At 42.0% G+C, this 23,871-nt stretch overlaps 1 protein-coding gene across 1 annotated transcript; it reads right to left on the reverse strand.

The window, feature by feature from the left end:
• Positions 1 to 3,426: 3,426 nt before the first annotated feature.
• Positions 3,427 to 22,730, reverse strand: gsg1l2b (gsg1-like 2b; the record flags this gene model as incomplete). Its single annotated transcript, XM_079594879.1, has 5 exons — positions 3,427 to 3,730; positions 8,149 to 8,260; positions 17,457 to 17,609; positions 19,475 to 19,522; positions 22,430 to 22,730. 5 exons carry the CDS (start codon positions 22,728 to 22,730, stop codon positions 3,427 to 3,429), a joined length of 918 nt encoding a protein of 305 aa, XP_079451005.1.
• Positions 22,731 to 23,871: the final 1,141 nt, after the last annotated feature.

Raw genomic sequence — 23,871 nt, forward strand, 5'->3', positions numbered from 1 at the left:
AGTATGCGGCTTGTGCATTACTGTAAAAAAGTATTTTAATCATTTATGTGTCATTCATTATTGCACATTCAATGTAAACAGTTCATATTTGGCAGTGCAAAGACTCAGTTCATAAAGAGGTGCATTAATTATTATAATGGGTTTAAATGAGGTTTGTACAGATTCAAGTATAACGTGAACACATGGATCCCAGAACAACACACGTTTCCCACGGAAAACTCACTTCTAGATACTTGTATGTTTTATCATCTCGACCGATTTCTTTTCTCTTCACAATGACACACACACACACACACACACACACACACACACACACACACACACACACACACACACACACACACACACACACACACACATGAATGCAGAATGATTTGTCTATAGTTAAAAACAAAATAATTCTCTGGATTTTTCACTTAAAATAGAGCTAAATGAAAAGGTAATCCTTATATAATTTGATTTGCATTGAGATGATTATAAATAATGCTGATCAAACTGGCTAATATATAAAATAAACATTTCCAGGACTTTAGCATGCTACGGTTAAAGAACAGGGATCTATCGCACAAACAAAGGCACTCAGCAGTGTGACGCGTCTCCTCAGAACAGACACACTCCCTCGGGATCGATCCGGACGCAGAGCATGCATGTTCCTCCTCAGTGTTTCTGTCTTTTCCTGCACAAACATCTCAACATTCTTACATCAAGATGCATTCACTGGAGAAGAACAATGATTTTAAGTTTTGTTGTATGAAAAAAACATTAAAATTAAGTGAGTTAGAGCTTAAAACAAGAACAAATATCTGCCAACGGAGTCAGAAAAATCAACTTTATTCAAAGAGAATTTTTTTTTCTTGTTTTAAGCATAAATTAAATTTATTTTGACACATTTTTTAGTAAACAAGACTGAAATTTTCATTTTGCTTTAAGAATGTTGAGATGTTTGTGCTGGAAAACAAGTCAAGTCACCTTTATTAGCGCTTCTTACAATACAGAGTGTTTCAAAGCAGCTTTACAGAGAGAACAGGAAAATAATGCAACAATTATTAAAAAGACGAAGATTTTTTAGTTTATAACGCGTTTTCTGTTGTGTGATTAAAGCAATTGTCTTGTGTCACATTATATGTATGCTCTAAGAATGAAGAAAATCCTTCATTTATCCCAGTTCTGGTTCCAGTATATGTTTTACATGTCAGCACATTAATAACAAACTAAAACTCACAGCATCAGCTTCAAACGACAGCACAACAGAGCACATCGAACGAGACGCCGCGACTCGGACCGGGTCACACTAGAGGTCTGCTCCCGACCCGGGCCAGAAAAACTCACGGGTTCGGGTTAGTGTTTAATGAATAGCCTCGGGTTCGGTTCGGGTTTGTAAATAAGAAAAACTATATAGGCTATCCATATATATAGTTTGCGTGTGCTTGCTGTGTTGTGACTGATGTAGTGCACGCGGGAGCAAACACGCAAACTTTGAGCAAACACGGAATTTGTGAAGTTCAACCACAGTTACAATTAATCACAATGAAACCGATGTGGCAAAGAATGCGATTATTTGAATGCGCAATTTGTCAGAGAAGTACGGCTGATCAGTAGTAAATGCTCCATCCGAACACCAGAGGGCGTCACACACACACACACACACACACACACACACACACACACACACACACACACACACACACACACACACACACACACACACACACACACAATATTTGCCTCTGAAAACCTCTCACACACACACACACACACTTTTAGGAGTAAAGGCATGTTATTAAATGTTGTCTTTTGTTGGACAAGAAGCTCATAAATGCTTCTCATGTCTGGATGATGTTTGATGCGTGTTGCTTTTTCAACTGCACGTTATAAGCGACTCAAACTCAGAGCTTTCAGAAGAGCAGCGGTTACAGAGCCGATCATCACTGACACACTGCGCATAACTAATAATCACCGCCTTTGCCATTTCACTCGCTTTAAGTGCGATTACATGGAAATTGGAATTAATTGTGCAGCACTAGTTGCAAGCAATCATAAAATACAGCATATTGAAAAAAAAGAAGGTATTTACTGTGAGAAACGGACCTCGGGTTCGGGCTTTACAATATAACCGTAATGGTCGGGACGGGTTAAATGATTATGGGTACGGGCTTCAGTTTAAAGGTCCCAGTCCTCAGCAGAACTCGTGACTAGGACCTCAGCAGAACTCCTCTCCCTGTGGAGTCGTGACTCGGACCGGGTCTCAGTCCTCAGCAGAACTCCTCTCTCATTGTGGAGTCGTGACTCGGACCGGGTCTCAGTCCTCAGCAGAACTCCTCTCTCATTGTGGAGTCGTGACTCGGACCGGGTCTCAGTCCTCAGCAGAACTCCTCTCTCATTGTGGAGTCGTGACTCGGACCGGGTCTCAGTCCTCAGCAGAACTCCTCTCTCATTGTGGAGTCGTGACTCGGACCGGGTCTCAGTCCTCAGCAGAACTCCTCTTCCTGTGGAGTTGTGTCTTGGACCGGGTCCCAGTCCTCAGCAGAACTCCTCTCCCTGACTCAGACCGGGTCCCAGTCCTCAGCAGAACTCCTCTCCCTGTGGAGTTGTGTCTTGGACCGGGTCCCAGTCCTCAGCAGAACTCCTCTCCCTGACTCAGACCGGGTCCCAGTCCTCAGCAGAACTCCTCTCCCTGACTCAGACCGGGTCCCAGTCCTCAGCAGAACTCCTCTCCCTGTGGAGTCGTGTCTCGGACCGAGTCTCAGTCCTCAGCAGAACTGCTCTCCCTGTGGAATTGTGTCTTGGACCAGGTCCCAGTCTTCAGCAGAACTCCTCTCCCTGTGGAGTCGTGACTCGGACCGGGTCCCAGTCCTCAGCAGAACTCCTCTCCCTGTGGAGTCGTGTCTCGGACCGAGTCTCAGTCCTCAGCAGAACTCCTCTCCCTGTGGAGTCGTGTCTCGGACCGAGTCTCAGTCCTCAACTGAACTCCTCTCCCTGTGGAGTCATGTCTCGGACCGGGTCCCAGTCCTCAGCAGAACTCCTCTCCCTGTGGAGTCGTGACTCGGACCGGGTCCCAGTCCTCAGCAGAACTCCTCTCCCTGTGGAGTTATGTCTCGGACCGGGTCCCAGTCCTCAGCAGAACTCCTCTCCCTGTGGAGTCGTGACTCGGACCAGGTCCCAGTCCTCAGCAGAACTCCTCTCCCTGTGGAGTCATGTCTCGGACCAGGTCTCAGTCCTCACCAGAACTTCTCTGACTGAGGAGTTGTGACTCGGATCGGGTCCCAGTCCTCAGCAGAACTCCTCTCCCTGTGGAGTCGTGACTCAGACCGGGTCCCAGTCCTCAGCAGAACTCCTCTCCCTGTGGAGTCGTGACTCGGACCGGGTCCCAGTCCTCAGCAGAACTCCTCTCCCTGTGGAGTTGTGACTCAGACCGGGTCCCAGTCCTCAGCAGAACTCCTCTCCCTGTTGAGCCGGCAGCTGGTTCAGGTCCAGGAACAGGGAGTTGTCGGAGAGCTTGCGCCCAGAGCCGGACAGGTCCAGAAACTCCTCGCCGGAGCTACTGGGAACGGAGCTGATGTACATGTCCCACACCTGCTCTGGAGAGTCCAGGTCCAGCAGCTTCTGCTTGATCTTCAGGTTCTTCTCCATGTTCTTCCGCTTGTGTTTGAACTCCAGGATAGTTTTAGTGTATCTGTTGATGGTGGTGACGGAGGAGGCCATGCATGCGGTGAACGAGCTCCACGCCAGACTGAAGAAAAGACCATTAACAGGGATTAAAATCAATATTTAAATTTAAAACTTAATGTCCCGCGAGCAAATACTGTGTTCATTTTTAATCTGATCTGATCAATTAATCAATATATATATAAATACTCTACCAATCAAAGGTTTGGGATCGGTAAGATTTTTAATGTTTTTAAAATAAATTTCTTCTGCTCACCAAGGCTGCATTAAAAATACAATAAAAACAGTGAAATATTATTATAATAGAAAACAGCAGTTCCCCTTCAGATGATCCGACAGAACGGGGATCTCGCTTGAGAGACAAATCCACTTTGAGTGTAAACTAAACAAGCCAATGTTCTAACCTCGCCCTATGGGCGACAAAACTCTGCACGCTCCCTGTGTCGGGCGATGTCCATGTTGGTTGTCCAGGAGTGACACCTGTGGCTGGACCTGGCGGATATGTGTGAGGCCGAGAAGGTGTGGTTCCTTAACGTCCCTGAATGCCAGGCCGGCCTCTTCTTTGCCGCCCCTTTGCCCAGCTGTTTTCTGCAGCCCAAAAGCAGACAGAGGAGATAAAACACACACCTGCCTCGATGACCGCCGAGGGGGAGTCCGTCAAGGCCCCCGCCAAAACAGGCGGCAAGCGTAATGTAAAAGCAGCCCTGAGACGGGCGACCCAGCGATGCACGGAGTTGCTCTCCGGGAGATGGTGACCGCACCACTCTCTACCCCGGAGGAGGGCCGGTTGGAGAATCTTTTGTTTCAGTTTCTGTTCTGCCTCCTCGGAGTTCAGCGGTATCCACATTTTCAATAAAAGAGCAATTTCCTCTATCTCTGGGTCACAAGAGAGTCACTCCCATCCCCCTCTTTCATCACCAGCAGGCAGCAGTGTGCGGTTTAGGAACGCAACCAGGCCTTCCCACACACCCTATGCCCTACCCTGGAACTAGGTAAGTGTTGCACAGCACACTCAGACTCCGCTTTGGGCCACCTCAGTGCCTCCTGAGCCGAGTCTCTGTGTTCCACCTCGCTGCCCCACCCCGGGTACGTCTGTTGTACCGTTGGTCACAATTGCACGGTGTCTGGGAACCAGGCTAGCACTCCCCAGCCCGTCTTGCTGGCTCATCCGTATCATAAAACAAGTTCAGGGGCATTCACTTCACCTCTGTGCAGAGCAGCGATGCCCCTGCCATGCGGTCGAGCCGGTCCCTCTAGCAGATATGAAGACAGGGTTTTACAGCCCCTACTTCATTGTGCTCAAGGCGGTGGGTTACGGCCAATCTTGGACTTGCAAACCTTAAATCGGCCCTGCACAAGCTCCCGTTCAAGATGTTAACGCAGAAACGCATTTTCAAATACATCTGTCCCCGAGATTGGTTTGCAGCGATCAACCTGAAGAACGCGTACTTTCATGTCTCGATTCTCCCTCGACACAGACTGTTTCTGCGGTTTGCGTTCGAGGGTCGGGCATATCAGTATAAAGTCCTACCCTTCGGGCTGTCCCTGTCTCCCTGTGTCTTTATGAAAGTCACAGAGGCGGCCCTTGTTCCACTCAGAGAACGCGGTGTTTGCGAGTCAACTAGGAAAAGATCTCTTTTCTCGTTATTGAGTTGGACTCGGTCAACCAGACAGCGCGACTCACAGAGGAGCGCATCTGGTCGGTGTTGAACTGCTTGAGTACGATCAAGAACAGGACAGCGGCCCCGCTGAAACTTTTTCAGAGGCTACTGGGACATATGGCATCCGCAGCAACGCCGCTCAGATTGCTTCATATGAGGCCGCTTCAGCACTGGCTTCACGCCGAGTCCCGAGATGGGCGTGGCAGAGCAGCACGTACCGGGTTCCCATTACCCTGCACTGTCACCATGCAGTACGTCTTGCGATGGGGCGCCTCAAGGGGCCGCTACTAGGCAAGCACGTACTGGTCCTCCCTGACAGCACTGGGACCGTTGCGTACATACACCGTCTACGCTCCCGTTTCCCGCCATCTCCTCCTTTTGGAGTCAGAAGCATCTGAGGTCGCTTCGGTCCATTCACATCCCTGGCCCGCTGAATTGTGCAGCTGACAAGCTCTCACGACATCCCCAGCCGGTCCAGCTGATTTGGGACTTTTTCGAGCCGCACAGGTAGATCTGTTTGCCTCTCCGGACTTGACCCATTGCCAGTTGTTCTATTCCCTGACCGAGGGGACCCTCGGCTCGGATGCACTGGCCCCGGGTCCATCACAAGTATACGTTTCCCCCAGTGGGCCTTCTCACGCAGACATTGTGCAAAGTCAGGGAGGACGAGGAGCAGGTCTTGTTAGTTGCGCCGTATTGGTCCAACCGGACCTGGTTCCCAGAACTCATGCTCCACGCGACAGCCCCTCCTTGGCCCATTCCTCTGAGGAAGGACCTGCTTTCTCAGAGGCGGGGCACCGTATGGCACCCGTGTCCAGACTTCTGGAAACTCCATGCCTGGTCCCTGGACGGGACACAGAGGTTCTAGGTGATCTACCCCAGCCTGTAGTTGACACCATCACCATTGAAGTGGAACCTGTTTGTTAAATGGATATACAAACAGATCAAACAGTGCTTTCCTTCCTCTAAGATGGGTTGGAGCGAAGGCTGTCTCCCTCCACCCTCAAAGTGTATGTTGCCGCTATCGCCGCACATCACGATGCTGTTAAAGGAATTGGGAAAGCATGACCTGATCGTCAGTTTCAGCGAACCTGAACCTGCAAGCGCTGCCCCTGGAAGAGGCAGACCCAGCCCTGGCTTTTCTCTGTCCCGTTCGCTCCTTGCGGTTTCATGTGGTCAGAACGCAAAGCTTTAGGACCTCAGACCAGCTCTTAGTCTGTTACATAGGCCAGCAGAAGGGAAAGGCTGTCTCCAAGCAGAGGTTAGCCCATTGGATAGTGGATGCTATAGTCTTGGCGCACCAATCCCAAGACGTGCCTTGCCCGTTCGGGTTGCGAGCACACTCAACTAGAAGTGTTGCTTCCTCCTGGGCGCTGGCTCAAGGCGCCTCGCTGACAGATATCTGTAGAGCTGCGGGCTGGGCGACACCCAACACGTTCACTAGGTTCTATTACCTTCGTGTAGAGCCGGTATCTTCCCATATACTCGCCCCCAGTGGCCAGTAGCGCGAAGGACCCGTTCTTAGTGTCGGCTTGCAACACCACTCCCACCCGCTGGGCCGGATACTTGCGTCTATTGCTCCAGTAGTGTTCCCCGGAAATGGCTAACCCTGTTGAGTTCCTCCGTCACCCCTGCGGCAGTCAGACGTTGTGTACCCCATACGTGTATTATGCCACGGTCCAACTCCTCTGCGCACGAGCCCGTGTCTTTCCCTCGACAGAGCCCGCTCTGAACTAGCCTCAAGCGGAGCGCTGGAAGGGCTAGCGACAGTGGTGTGTTGGTGGATATCCCCGTTCTGCCGGATCCTCTCTGACGTACGTCTCTGTTCCCTCCTTTGGGGAACAAGGGTTACCATACGTAACCAAGACGTTTTCTATGTGAATATATAGTAAAGTGTAATTTATTCCTGTGATCAAACCTGAATTTTCAGCATCATTACTCCAGTCTTCAGTGTCACATGATCCTCCAGAAATCACTATAATATGATTTGATGCTCAAGAAACATTTATCATTATTATCAATGTTGAAAACAGTTGTGTAAATTTTTTGTTCAGGATTCTTTGATTAATAGAAAGTTCAAAGGAACAGCATTTATTTGAAATAGAATCTTTTGTAACATTATAAATGTCTTTACTGTCACTTTTGATAAATTTAATTCATCCTTGATGAATAAAAGTATTGATTTCTTTTATTTATTTCCCCAAAAAAATAAAAGAAAAATTCGTACAGACCCCAAACTTTTGAAAGGTAGTGTTTAATGTTACAAAAGCTTTCTATTTTAAAAAAATCCTGTTCTTTTGAACTTTCTAATAATCATAAATGTGTCTTGATCATCAGATCATCATATTACACTGATTTCTGAAGGATCATGTGACACTGAAGACTGGAGTAATGATGATAAATTCAGCTTTGATCACAGGAATAAATTACACTTTACTGTATATTCACATAGAAAACTGATGATCTACATTATAATAATATTTCACAATATTACAGATTTTTGGGTATTTTTAATCAATAAATGCAGCCTTGGTGGAAGAGACTTCTTTTAAAAACATTAAAAATCTTACAGATCCAAAAAGTTTGACTTGTGTGTGTGTGTGTGTGTGTGTGTGTGTGTGTGTGTGTGTATATACAATACATTAGTCAACACTTGAAGTGGATAAAAAAAGTTCTAGACAAGAACGGGTATTGTTCAAAATTCATGTATAACTTCGATGAAAGGTTTTGATCCACTTCAAATGTTGACTACTGTATATATAAAATACAAGTACGCATGTATTGCATCCCTGAACTGAGTGCATGACACGAGTGAGCGTACATGTAAGACCAGCTGTAGTCCCAGTTCTGTGGTTTCCAGTCCTCAGGGCCGAGACTCACGGTCAGCTGGAACGCGGTGGTGAACATCATGTGAGCTACCATACCCAGAAGACCTGCGGATCAGAGAAACACACTTACAGTTACACACACGCACGCACGCACACACACACACACACACACGCACACACGCACGCACGCACGCACGCACACACACACACACACACACACACACACACGCAGCATCATCATGTCCATCTAAACCCCGTCACGCGTGTGCACGAGATCACCTGACCCATAACCCTCATGTTTCCATGACAACCACATCATGAGCCGCCTGCATGCCCACATCATCACAAACACACATCTGCATAATAATAATAACAGTAATAAAGAGGTTGTTAACGGCATTATTTGATGAATCAGTAAAATCGCAGGACAGTGGAGCTGTCATTCACTGCAATCCGGATCCGTTCTCCATCGTCTCGTGTTCAGCGAATGATTGACTCCCTCAGCATGAATATATAATGAGCTAAACACAAAAGAGGATCTGCAGAGACTCTCAGCGCTCCTCTGGATGTTCTGCACACACACACACACACACACACACACACACACACACACACACACACACACACACACACACACACACACACACACACACACACACACACACACACACACACACACACACACACAAACACACACACACACAGTCACACACACACACACACACACACACACACACACACACACACATCAACACCTGCGCAATCACACTAAACTATCATATTACTTCAGAACACTTACAATAAAACTACTGGTAACACGTCTACTGAATGCACTATAGCTCCATTTATACCTATTCACAAGTATTACTATTCTATAAATATACTTATAAAGACTCATTAAGACCGATACTGCATTATAAGAACAGTTATAGTCACATTTATATTATTTTTATAATTAAAAGTCATGCGTTTGCTTTTTCAATGTGCATGCTCATAAGTATATATTATACTTTTTAGTAATGCAGATTTATTTCTGTCAAATAAGTGAATATATAGTTATTAATAGCTGTGTTGTGTTCTTATAAATACTTCATGTGAGTAATAGTACAGTTATTAACCTCTATAAATGCATCATTGTTGTCTTTAAGTAAAGTGAAAAGATGCATTTTTCCTAAAGCAAATATTAAGATATCATGAAGATGTGCTTATTATACATCTTTAAGTTGTTTACTTGTAAATGTAATTAATGCACAATAATTCCTGTAATAAAATAATGAAAATAAAAACATAATAAATTAATACAAACCGGTGAATTTTTTTTTTTTAAATGACTAGCAAAAAACTGCAACAATATTTTAAAAATATAATTTCAAACTCTTATAAACGTATGGCTGACGAGATATACATTTTAATAAACCATAATTACCATTCATGACCTCTAATGTGAACATCAGCCATTAAAGACATAATTGATGGACGCAGCAAACAATGGTCTCTGGAACTATTTTATATTTGATAATTAATAAATCAGTGTATAATGGATTATGAGCATGCACATTGAAAAAGCAAATGCAAGACATAAGTACTTATAAAAATAATATAAATGTGACTATGACTGTTCTTATGATGCAGTATCGGTCTTAATGAGTCTTTATAAATATATTTATAGAATAGCAATACTTATAAATAAGTATAAATGGGGCTATAATTCATAAGCATGGGCTTCATAGAAACGTATGGTGCTCTTCATGAGAAAGAAAGTCGTGTCGGCCATTTTTGTGAGAACTACTTCTTCAACTTTAGGAACATATTGTGTATTAAAGTTCTTGAGTGTTTGGTGGATGAGTTATTATCTTTCATTATATTCATTTATGATATATGGCTGGTGTTCATTTTAATGTTTGGTGTAAATATGAAGTTTTACACCAGATATGACATTAATTATGATAATATTACATATTTTCACTTTTATATTATTATCACGTTGACTATATAATATAATGTCAAAATGATAATATCTTTCCTTTCCTATATTATTATTATTATTAATAGTAGTAGTTGTTGTTGTATTAATAATAATAATATTTAAAGTTGAGATTTTACTATTTATATTCCTATAGATTCTTCATAATATAATATAATATAATATAATATCTAACCTTTATTAGTATTAGTATTATTAGTGGTGGTATTAATAATAATAATATTTTAAGGTGAGATATATTGATATTTAGTTTGACTATTCATATAGATTCTTCATAATATAATATAATAGTCAAAATTATAATATCTAACCTTTATTATTATTATTATTAGTGGTGGTATTAATAATAATAATATTTTTAAGGTGAGATATATTGATATTTAGTTTGACTATTCATATAGATTCTTCATAAAATATATGAAATATAATATAAAAATGATAATGGGCCCTATTTTAACGATCTGAAACGCAAGTGTCAAAGCGCAAAGCGCAAGTAACTTTGTGGGCGGATCCCGGCGCTGTTGCTATTTTCCCGGCAGGATAAACGACTCTTGCGCCCGACGCAAATCTAAAAGGGGTTGGTCTGAAGTAGCTTCATTATTCATAGGTGTGGTTTGGGCGTAACGTGAAATAAACCAATCAGAGCGTCCTCTCACATTCCCTTTAAGAGCAGACGCGCTTGTTCCACGGCGGATCGCTATTATAACGGCGGATTGCTATTATAACGGCGGATTGCTATTATAACGGCGGATTGCTATTATAACGGCGGATTGCTATTATAACGGCGGATTGCTATTATAACGGCGGATTGCTAATATAACGGCGGATCGCTATTATAACGGCGGATTGCTATTATAACGGCGGATTGCTATTATAACGGCGGATTGCTATTATAGCGGCGGATTGCTATTATAACGGCGGATTGCTATTATAACGCCGGATCGCTATTATAACGGCGGATTGCTATTATAACGGCGGATTGCTATTATAACGGCGGATTGCTATTATAACGGCGGGATCGCTATTATAACGGCGGATTGCTATTATAACGGCGGATCGCTATTATAACGGCGGATCGCTATTATAACGGCGGATCGCTATTATAACGGCGGATTGCTATTATAACGGTGGATCGCTATTATAACGGCGGATTGCTATTATAACGGCGGATTGCTATTATAACGGCGGATTGCTATTATAACGGCGGATTGCTATTATAACGGCGGATTGCTATTATAACGGCGGATTGCTATTATAACGGCGGATCGCTATTATAACGGCGGATTGCTATTATAACGGCGGATTGCTATTATAACGGCGGATTGCTATTATAACGGCGGATTGCTATTATAACGGCGGATCGCTATTATAACGGCGGATTGCTATTATAACGGCGGATTGCTATTATAACGGCGGATTGCTATTATAACGGCGGATTGCTATTATAACGGCGGATCGCTATTATAACGCCGGATCGCTATTATAACGGCGGATTGCTATTATAACGGCGGATCGCTATTATAACGGCGGATTGCTATTATAACGGCGGATTGCTATTATAACGGCGGATCGCTATTATAACGGCGGATTGCTATTATAACGGCGGATTGCTATTATAACGGCGGATCGCTATTATAACGGCGGATTGCTATTATAACGGTGGATCGCTATTATAACGGCGGATTGCTATTATAACGGCGGATCGCTATTATAACGGCGGATCGCTATTATAACGGCGGATCGCTATTATAACGGCGGATCGCTATTATAACGGCGGATTGCTATTATAACGGCGGATTGCTATTATAACGGCGGATCGCTATTATAACGGCGGATTGCTATTATAACGGCGGATTGCTATTATAACGGCGGATTGCTATTATAACGGCGGATCGCTATTATAACGGCGGATTGCTATTATAACGGCGGATTGCTATTATAACGGCGGATTGCGGATTGCTATTATAACGGCGGATTGCTATTATAACGGCGGATTTCTATTATAACGGCGGATCGCTATTATAACGGCGGATTGCTATTATAACGGCGGATTGCTATTATAACGGCGGATCGCTATTATAACGGCGGATTGCTATTATAACAGCGGATTGCTATTATAACGGCGGATTGCTATTATAACGGCGGGTCGCTATTATAACGGCGGATTGCTATTATAACGGCGGATTGCTATTATAACGGCGGATCGCTATTATAACGGCGGATTGCTATTATAACGGCGGATCGCTATTATAACGGCGGATCGCTATTATAACGGCGGATCGCTATTATAACGGCGGATCGCTATTATAACGGCGGATCGCTATTATAACGGCGGATCGCTATTATAACGGCGGATCGCTATTATAACGGCGGATCGCTATTATAACGGCGGATCGCTATTATAACGGCGGATATTATAACGGCGGATTGCTATTATAACGGCGGATTGCTATTATAACGGCGGATCGCTATTATAACGGCGGATCGCTATTATAACGGCGGATCGCTATTATAACGGCGGATATTATAACGGCGGATTGCTATTATAACGGCAGATTGCTATTATAACGGTGGATCGCTATTATAACGGCGGATCGCTATTATAACGGCGGATCGCTATTATAACGGCGGATCGCTATTATAACGGCGGATCGCTATTATAACGGCGGATTGCTATTATAACGGCGGATCGCTATTATAACGGCGGATCGCTATTATAACGGCGGATCGCTATTATAACGGCGGATTGCTATTATAACGGCGGATTGCTATTATAACGGCGGATTGCTATTATAACGGCGGATTGCTATTATAACGGCGGATTGCTATTATAACGGCGGATTGCTATTATAACGGCGGATCGCTATTATAACGGCGGATCGCTATTATAACGGCGGATTGCTATTATAACGGCGGATTGCTATTATAACGGTGGATTGCTATTATAACAGCGGATTGCTATTATAACGGCGGATCGCTATTATAACGGTGGATTGCTATTATAACGGCGGATCGCTATTATAACGGCGGATCGCTATTATAACGGCGGATTGCTATTATAACGGCGGATTGCTATTATAACGGCGGATTGCTATTATAACGGCGGATCGCTATTATAACGGCGGATTGCTATTATAACGGCAAATCGCTATTATAACGGCGGATCGCTATTATAACGGCGGATCGCTATTATAACGGCGGATCGCTATTATAACGGCGGGTTGCTATTATAACGGTGGATTGCTATTATAACGGCGGATTGCTATTATAACGGCGGATCGCTATTATAACGGCGGATTGCTATTATAACGGCGGATTGCTATTATAACGGCGGATCGCTATTATAACGGCGGATTGCTATTATAACGGCGGATTGCTATTATAACGGCGGATTGCTATTATAACGGCGGATTGCTATTATAACGGCGGATCGCTATTATAACGGCGGATTGCTATTATAACGGCGGATTGCTATTATAACGGCGGATCGCTATTATAACGGCGGATTGCTATTATAACGGCGGATTGCTATTATAACGGCGGATCGCTATTATAACGGCGGATTGCTATTATAACGGCGGATTGCTATTATAACGGCGGATCGCTATTATAACGGCGGATTGCTATTATAACGGCGGATTGCTATTATAACGGCGGATTCCCATTATAACGGCGGATTGCTATTATAACGGCGGATTGCTATTATAACGGCGGATTGCTATTATAACGGCGGATCGCTATTATAACGGCGGATTGCTATTATAACGGCGGATTGCTATTATAACGGCGGATTGCTATTATAACGGCGGATTGCTATTATAACGGCGGATTGCTATTATAACGGCGGATTCCCATTATAACGGCGGATTTGCCGGCGCACGCCAGGAGCGGTTCACAGCCGAGGAAACCGACGTTCTCGTCAGGGCCGTAAAACACAGAGAAGTGACATTGGGGATGATAGGAGAAACTCACTCAAATTAGCTTCGGTTAAACAGGCGTATAATTTGGGTAAATGTGTAGGCAAATCTAGATTTTTTTTTAAAATCTAGATAGATCTTTTTTCAAATCTTCACGGACACAACAATGATTTCCCTCGTGTGTTAATATTTTTCCTTGTAATGTATGATTTGCAAAAATGAAAACTGCTGCGTCTGTTTGTAATTATTAGAGAATCAAAGTGGATGCGCGTTAACACACTACATTATGGCCAAGCACGCGCCCTTAAAATACCACATCACTAACGCGCAACGCGCCGCTGTCTTTAGACTGGGTTTCTCCTGGTCAGTGGCGCAATTGCTTTCTAAAACTGGAAAATAGCACCAGGGCAGTTTTGCACCGGAACATGCCTCCTCTTTGCGCTGAACCGCCCCGCGAGCGCAAGTTCATTTCCTAATTTACCGACGTGCGTCTGTGGAGGGAAGAGTCCGCTGTGCGCGGGTGCAAAATAGGAATGATACATGCGTCGGTGTTCAAAGTCAATTGCGCTGGGTGCAAGATACGGCCCAATATCTTACCTTTTTATTATTATGTGTCACCTTTATAAATTGTATTATTATATATTGTAAAATTGTATTATATTAATGACATAAATATTGGTTGTACAGTGCAGCTCCCTCTCAATACAATGGGCTTGCATCATCAACGCTTCACTGAAATATATATATATATTAATAAGTAGGACAGGATTTAAGCAGATTGAGTCCGACACATATGTCTCCATAAGCCCTTAAACTGTGAAACTGTCACGAATATCCTGGCCGGCGTTCAGGAGCGCTCCCCAATACTGTGAGGCTTATGTGGGAATGTGATCCGGATGGTTTATGTGTGTCTGGGGAAAGGCAGGGCTCTGAGATAACAACATAAATGCGAAGGCCTTCACTACAGGACACCAGCAGAGGTGAACACACAGCAATCGCACCTCTGTGGCTGTTTCCATGCATTCTGGGAGATTGTGTTAAAAACACTGGATGTAAACCGCAATATGAGCATAAATGCACATCAAATGCATGCTGGATAATTGTTTTATCTGATTAGAAGTCAGATTTTTAGATTAATTGATTTTTTTAATGTGGGCGATTCAAAATCGATTCTCAAAGGCCAAAAATCGATTTTTCCCATATTTATTTATACCTGTCACCCAAAAGCCAGTATCAATTTTCCTCCAGTGTTCATAGGCTTGCAGTCTCCATGCTACAGATAATGCTGAGAGATTTTATGTTAGTTTTCTCTTAAACATAAACTAACCTGATCCTGATTGGTCAAGGCGTGCGACTGTTAATCTGACTCGTCTAATTCTCAGCATCAATTTTTCATCTTGCATCAAAATCCTGTCTATTCATTGTGTGCGTTTGAAGTTGGGTTTTAATGTACCCAAGATTACCTAAATAAAAAGAGTTTAATATACAGGTTTGTGGCTCTATTTCTTTTTATTAATTAACCACTCGTAAACTTATGTTCACCGTTTAAAAATAAATAAATATAGGATTTGTATTAAATCTATATTCATTGAGTCGAATCGGGAATCGGAATTGAATCGAGAATCGAAATTGAATCGAATTCAGAGCTTGCGAATCGAAATCGAATTGGAACATCTGAATCGAGACCCAGCCCTGATTAGAAGACATGCATATAAAACACGATTACTGAATAAATCCTCTGATGTGTGACTTAACCCTCAGCGTCAGCTGTGATTGGATGACTGGAGTAACCAGCGGACCAATGGCGTCGCAGCGTCTCTAATGTTGGTTTGGTGTTTCGGAAAGTCGAAGTGTGTGATCAGAATGATGTGTGTAACTCCCTCCAGAAGCGTCTCACACACACGAGTGTGTTCCCGAACACCAGATCCGAACGCTGAGTTTCTCTGACGCTCGACACACACTCGTTATGATGGAGGGAAAGAGACTCAGTGTATTACTGATATTGTGACGGGTTTTGTTCTCTTGAACACATATGAAGCTGTGCGTACCTTTGACATCCAGGTGTACGCAACACCTGCCTCCTGATAAATCCCGCGGCTGAAAACGATCGTCATTAGATTAACACGCCCCTATATTCACGTCTCCGCCTCCCCCACGCCCTCGTTATACGCCATGGACACACGGAAGACGGCAAAGAGGAGAAACTTCTCCGGTGGAAACCCAGTTTAAATCGCTGGTTGGTTGAGCAAATGACCTATCACAATGTATTATTTTACAGCACGTGTTTTGAAACTATTAGCGTTGAATTTCGCATGACGTCACATGTACTGGGGTGTACAAGTGATGATGATGTGAATAATTGCATGACAATTTGTAATATTCTTCTTATTAGTATTATGATTTTGATTATTAATGACTCTTATTGTTATTTAGAATAAGAATGTCGTTGTTATTATTATTATTTGTATTTGTAAATAAGAAGAATGTCATTTTAATTATTTTGTCATTCTGAATTATTGTTTGGTCATTGAAAGCCTGTCATTCCTGAACCCAGTCCGTGCGCACCTGCGGGCTTAACTCACACAAATAAACACTGAAGTTTATCATTTCTATGTTGTTGTTTTTTTACAGTGGGTCATAATATATCATATCTTTAGTTTGTCAGTGCATTTTGTGGTGTTAGGAATTGTTTTTCTGCGCATTTCAGCACTAACTCCAAACGTGCGTACATGTACACCACCTCCTGAGCTGGCGTAGGATTGAGCGTGCCGTACGCCAACGTCCATATTGATAAATCGCAAAGTCACCGTGGTCTTGGGTGTACGCTGGAAATTTGGTGTACGCACTTTTCATAAATGAGGGACACTTTGAGCTGATCATGTTCTGCTAAAGTGTGTGTCTGTAACTGCTAATGCTCTTTTCACACACACACTGAACACACTGAAGCATTGCTTGGTCACTGGTTGAGCTAAACTGGTATTATCTAATTGTGTAGTTAAATTTACCAGCTGACAGATATTCAACATAATTCATGTGTGAGACAGTCTAACAGAAGTGTGTGTGTGTGTGTGTGTGTGTGTGTGTGTGTGTGTGTGTGAGACAGTCTAACAGAAGTGTGTGTGTGTGTGTGTGTGTGTGTGTGTGTGTGTGTGTGTGTGTGTGTGTGTGAGACAGTCTAACAGAAGGATGGACAAAACCTGTCAAATATCAACGGAGTTCTGCTCATATTTTATCACCATTTTGTAAATTATAGCAAATAAACTGATAATGTGAGAAATGTTGAATAAATTCTGGTTTGACTGTATATATATTACTCACTTTTAGTTAATGTTAGTCAATGTTAACAAACGAGACCTTATTGTGAAGCATCACCAGTAATAAGTCATGAAGAACTGGTTACCTGACAGGACTGTGAATATGGCGGCGAAGGCGTTCAGCTTCAGTCCGTCAATGACGTTCCCGAAGCGGCAGACCTCTATAGACATGAGGATTCCCCCGGTGGCCAACAGCAAGATGTACAGACACTCGGCCGCGATGCAGAGCCACAACACACCTGCGGATCCGAGAGAGAGAGGGAATGACGGTTATCAGGAGCGCTGATGAAGACTGACACCAGACAAACACAACCCTGTCCTCACGGGGAGCGTATATCCATTTATGAGGAAACTTCAAATCCAGAACTCAGCTTGAAAGCTTGCGGATACACATATATATATATTTCATAGACTTCACCGAAACGTTTCGTGCTGCCACGTGTATGGAAGTAGAAGAATGAGAAATGCTTTAGAGACAGAAAAGCTTGTTGGATTGCAGTAATTGAAAGAAATATGCATTGCATGAACAGTACTTACTTGCATTTAAAGCATTGCATGTTTAGGGCTTGCATTTTAATAATGAAAACGTGTGTGAAATGTTTAGAATTGAAATATTCACAGTTTAAATATACAACCATGTTGAATTTCAGCCCATAAAAATGCAATGCATTAAAATGCAAACACGGTTATAAACATCACTTAGTGCAATTCAATAAGCTTTTTTGTTTCAAAAACATTTGGCATTCTTTTACTTTCATACACATGCACTGTAGATGATATAATGATGTTTATGATGATTAATATTCACACTAAAGTATGGTTTTGTCTGTGTCCAGTTTTCTAGTTTCACACAAGCACAGAAGTGCAGATTACTGAATATAATGAAAGATTTTGGGGTCAGATGTTGATTATGCTCATAGGGCCTTCATTTATTTGAGTAAAAAATATGGTGGAAAAAGTGAAATATTATTTCATTTTCTAAATGTACATCAGCTGTTTTCTATGTGAATATACGTACACAGTAAAACATATTTTCATGATTTGTTATCACAACTTTTTATCTTTTGTCAAATCAACTTCGATAACTAATGTGTGAAGATAACACACTATTCTGAGTTTGTTCTTCATGAAGAACCATTCTTCTTCATTGTATTAACTCAATTTTTTCATTACAATTAACTCAAAATTTTGAGACAAGAAGGTAACTTGCTTTTTTAAGTTTTAAACCAACATTTTTTTTTACAGTGAGTAAAGTGTAATTTATTCCTGTGATCAAAGCTGAGTTTATCATCATTACTCCAGTCTTCAGTGTCACATGATCCTCCAGAAATCAGTGTAATATGATGATCTGATGCTCAAGACACATTTATGATTATTATCAGTGTTCATATCTTTGTGGAAACCGTGATGCATTTAATTTTTCAGGATTCTTTGATGAATAGAAAGCTTTTATTTGAGATATTATTTTTGATTCATTTAATGCATCCTTCCTGAATAAAATGAATACTTTCTTAAAAACTAAACAATGCAAACTGCTTCCAATATGCAGAAAAAAACCCATCATAACATCATATACTGACGTTAATACGGCATCACTGTTTTTAAAACCACATAAAAACCGTAAAAATGTAATCATATTTCCCCTTTCTGTCATCATGGACTCTGCTCTTTGTCATTGACCGATATATGAGCCGATGTTTCCCACACAGAGACTAAAGCATAATGCATACGCACAGACTCACTCATCAATAACTGAGACTATATCTAGAAGATACTACATGCATTTCATTTCCAGGTATAAAGATGATTATATATATAGATCCCGGTGTTGAATTGCAGTGTGTCATGATCAACTATCATTACTGACGGATGTTTCTCCGGGATCGTGTATCTATCAGTTATCCTGGGAACAGTTGTGCTGAAGATGAGCGGAGGAAACACACACACACACACACACTCGCGTCTCTGGAGGAACGAGCGCAGGTGTGCGGCCTGATGGAAACTGACTGGACCTCCAGACGTGAGTCTCTCACACACACGAGAACCGCTTGCATTAATATTCACAACATCATCTGGCGTGGTAATGAAGAGCGGCAGAACGTACCTCTCTCGTGGGCCGGAGCGACGTTTATGAAGCTTCTGCATTTCTCACCTGCATTAGGAAAGAACTGTGTGAATAAGCATTCAAAGCGTTGGACTCATTTTCAATGTTGTACAAACAATGTTAGAGGGAATGTAAATGCCAGTGTAAAACCGGTTAGTTATATTGAAGTTATTACTATGGTTACTAAAATCAGTCACACTTCAGATTAGGGTTCAATTCTCACTACTAACTATTTTTACTTGAAAAGATTACATCTGAAGTTAGAATGAAACCCGATATTTTCTTGAAATCTTGGAGCCCATTTTAAGATTATTTTAAGAGACAAGCTCTGGATAAAACTTTTTATTTTATTTTTTATTTTAGTTGTTTATATGTATATGCATATGTTACTGTGATTATATGTTTATTCATATGTGAGCATTTATTATGCTTTTTTAATTTGTGCTTTTTTCTTCTTCCATTTTGTTGTGTTACTATCTGATGCCTGCATTGTGCTTGAGATGCTTTTCTTAATAAAAAAATAAAAAATAAAAGTAAAAAACTATGATTTTTGCCTCGATAAATTCATAGTTACTGATTATTAATAGTTAGTAATGTAGTTTTTAACTTTAGGTTTTGTAGGATTAAAGAATGTATATGGTCATGCAGAATAAGGCATTAATATGTGCTTTATAAGTACTAATAAACAGCCAATATCCTAGTAATATGCATGATAATAAGCAACTAGTGAGAATTGGACCCTAAACTAAAGTGTTACCAAAAAATCATACTGTAGTATAAACATATTATTTTGTGCACTGGAGTGTTTAAAGTTGCCAGGAAATCAAAATGCACAGAAATTATTAAATTTTTGTTGAATGAATGAATGAAGCATTTATATAGTTAATAAGTTCCTCTTGCAGCATCTCTTCTCTTCTCTGATGATGTGGGCAGGGCTTTAACCTGTCACTCACATGAGATCAGCCAATAGCAAACCACAACCATCCAATCAATCCCCCACAGACACACTCAAGCCCCGCCCACATGTGTTCTTCTTCCAGAAGCGCTTCACTCGATATACGACACAATAGAGGAGAGAAGACCAGCGCTACTTCTTTCAATGCCTACATTAATGCATGTTTTATGTAATATGTACATTTTACTCTCATGACTGCTGCCCAGATGATGTGTTGTGTTTGTCAGTAACAATGTGTTATCATCACATGGTCTTCCATTGTAAATATTTGAAAACATTGAACGTAGCATGGCTGAGTGTTTCAGAAACTGACGATCTGTGGGAGTTTCACATCTCTGGGGTTTACAGAGAACGGGCTGAAAATGTGAAATATCCAGTGTGTGGAAAAGCCTTGTTGATGTCAGAGGTCAGAGGTCAGAGGTGACAGAAAGGCCACAGTATCTCAAATACTCACTCGTTACGACGGGTTGGGAATTGAAAATCTACTTGAGGTCAGAAATCAGATACTTGTTATAAAATAAAAATGTTTGATTCCTCTTATCGATTCAAGCAAATGATTCAAGCACGAGAGACTCTGTTCTGTTCATGTGTATCAGTGTACTGGACCCGTGCGGCTCTTAAAGTGACAGCACTAATATTCCTGCTGTCGTCTCTATAATAACACTAATATTTGATTATGGTTTCTGTACCTGAATACCTGAAAATCTTAAAACACTGTTATAACCAATTATAATAAAAGAAATACGCACTATTAAAAAAACTACACAAAATGTCTAATCCTAAGGTAACGTAGTTACACATTACTACATGTACTTACTATAGTAATAACAGTAATTTATGCATAATTACAAGTAACCAAACCCTAAATGTAACTCTATAGTAAGCACATGTAGTTAATATCACTATTTGATACTACGTCACCTTAAAATAAAGTGTATCCTATTATAATAATAGAAATACGCACTATTCAAAGAACTACACAACATTTCTATTCCTAATCTGTATTTGACTGAATGAAAAAGTGCACAGACAAATAAAAAAATATAATAAAAAATAGCCTATTGTAAAAAAAATAAATACAATAATTGTATTTTAAGATGGCGTAGTCTAATAAGTATGAGTGATATTTATTAACTAGATGTGCTTACTATAGAGTTAGGGTTATTTACAATTATTCATAGTTTATTGTTATTGTGTAACATGTAACTGTCACCTTAAAATAAAGTGTTACCTCGTAAACCAATTATAATAAAGAAATACAGACTATTCCAACTTAATTACAAGTAACTAACCCTAAACCAATCCCTAACCCTAACTCTATAAGCACATGTAGTTAATTAATATTACTAAGTACTTATTTGAGTGCTACGTCACCTTAAAATTAAGTATAGCCAATCATATTAAAAGAAATACGCACTATTTATATTCCTAATCTGTATTTGACTGAATGATAAAGTGATAACCAGCCAAAAACACAGATCACATGCCAATCATACTTCATCACAATATACGGAACGAAACGAGAGTTTTTGGATGGATAGATATGAAACAAATCAGAAACAGAAATGTTAGACTCGGTAAAAACAAGGTTTGCGCGCTTGAAAACACGTGCATGTTTGATGGAAAGAACCGAAAAAGAAAAGCCATATCCTTACCGACCATTTTTGGATTTTGGGATGGATATAATAATGGATAGAATAATCCAGAAACAGAAATGTTAAAAAGCAACCAGCCTCCTCCTGTCGGTTTGCGCGCTTGAAGACACGTACACGTTTGATGCGAAGCCACCCAAAAATATGATCACCTGCCAATTATACTCCAGCACCACAATACACCACACGATATTAATATCAGAGCAGCACAAGAAACGCGGGAACCCCTGACATTAATGGAGAGAATCAGTCAGAAACAGAAATGTTTAAAAGCGACCGGACTCCTCGGTAAAGCCAGGTTTGCGCGCTTGAACACACGCGATTGTTTGATGGGAAGAAGATCCTTACCGACCAGGTCGACGTTCTGCTCGCAGGAGAACCAGATCCCGGTGTGGAAGTTCCTCAGAACAAACTTATCCTCGCCGGTCTCCCAGATGTACTGGACCCTCCGGCTGTCGGTGAGGTTCGAGCTGTTGTGTCGGATGCAGTGTGTGTGTTTGCCGGTCACCGGTCCGGTACAGAAGGGCTTGACAACTTTCCGGGTTCCCTCGCACCAGTAGCTGGTGGTGAGCGCGCATATCGCGAGCATCAGCGCGAGGAAGTTCAGGGTGAGCGCGAGCGAGCCTCTCCTCCGCCGGTCCATGCCCATGACGAGAACACTGAACACTGATCCAGAATCAGCTGATGCTGAGAGAGAGAGTGAGTCTGAGCCTTAAACCTGGATCGTCATGTAGAGCCAGTCCTTCAGTGCTGCGTGCTCGCGCGCGCGTGCGCTCCCCAGTCAGTTCTGCACACTGCGCTCGTGCGCTGTTGTCGCGCGCTTCGCTTCTCATGTGATGCCAGTCAGAATCAATGAACGCAGCGAGTCATGGATGTTAGTTCACCCCAAAATGAAAAAATGATCCCATAATTTACTCATCTTCAAGCCATCCTAGCCCAGGTGTATATGACTTTCTTCTTGCAGCCGAACACAATCAGAGTTATATTAAAACATATCCACTTCCAACCTTCATAATGCCAGTGATTTACCTGAGATTTTGAAGCCCAAAAAAAGCGTATTTCGGGGAGTAACTTGCGTTATTTTGCTGTAATTATTAAAAGTAATGTTACTTTACTAGTCACTGGGAAAAAGATTACATTACAATGCGTCACGCGCAACGCCGCTCATTGGCAGGTGAATTATGAGAAGCATCAGGATGAATTATTGAGGAGTAAAAACGTCATAATTTCAAGAAGATTGCACATTTTTTTAGGAACATTCTAGCTTATCATACGTGATTCTTTTCAAAGTGCAAATGTTGGTGTTTTCCAAACCCGTGAGGTTGTGCGTGTTTTATCACGTGTTACACGAAGGACGCTGTGGAAAACAAACTGCTTCATTTTCGACCTAATTCATGTGAGTGTGTTGATATGAGGCCAGCTGATCAATATCCGTGACAGCGCTAACCGGCGGGTCTCTGGAGATGAAGTCCTCGTCTGGACACTGACACCCGAGGCCAGAGAACTGCAGAACTGAGAGATGCATCAGTTTATCAGTGTCCATGCAGGACTGAAGGCTTGCGATGAACGCCATCAGTTCCTTCCCCAATCCGCTATATATTTTGAGGACAGGTTTGAGTAAAGCCATGACTTGTGTTTTGTGAATTTATAACCTGGTGTGGAATTGCTCGCCATACATAATGTACAGCTGTTACTGGAAACAGAACTGAGTTTTAGAATTGCCATCAGGGATATCGGTTTCAACTAAAACTATAGAACATGAACATGGTAAATATCGGACATAACGCATG

This window comes from Phoxinus phoxinus (assembly GCF_949152265.1).
Source record: "Phoxinus phoxinus genome assembly, chromosome: 21".
In the NCBI taxonomy this organism is placed as follows: Eukaryota; Metazoa; Chordata; class Actinopteri; order Cypriniformes; family Leuciscidae; genus Phoxinus; species Phoxinus phoxinus.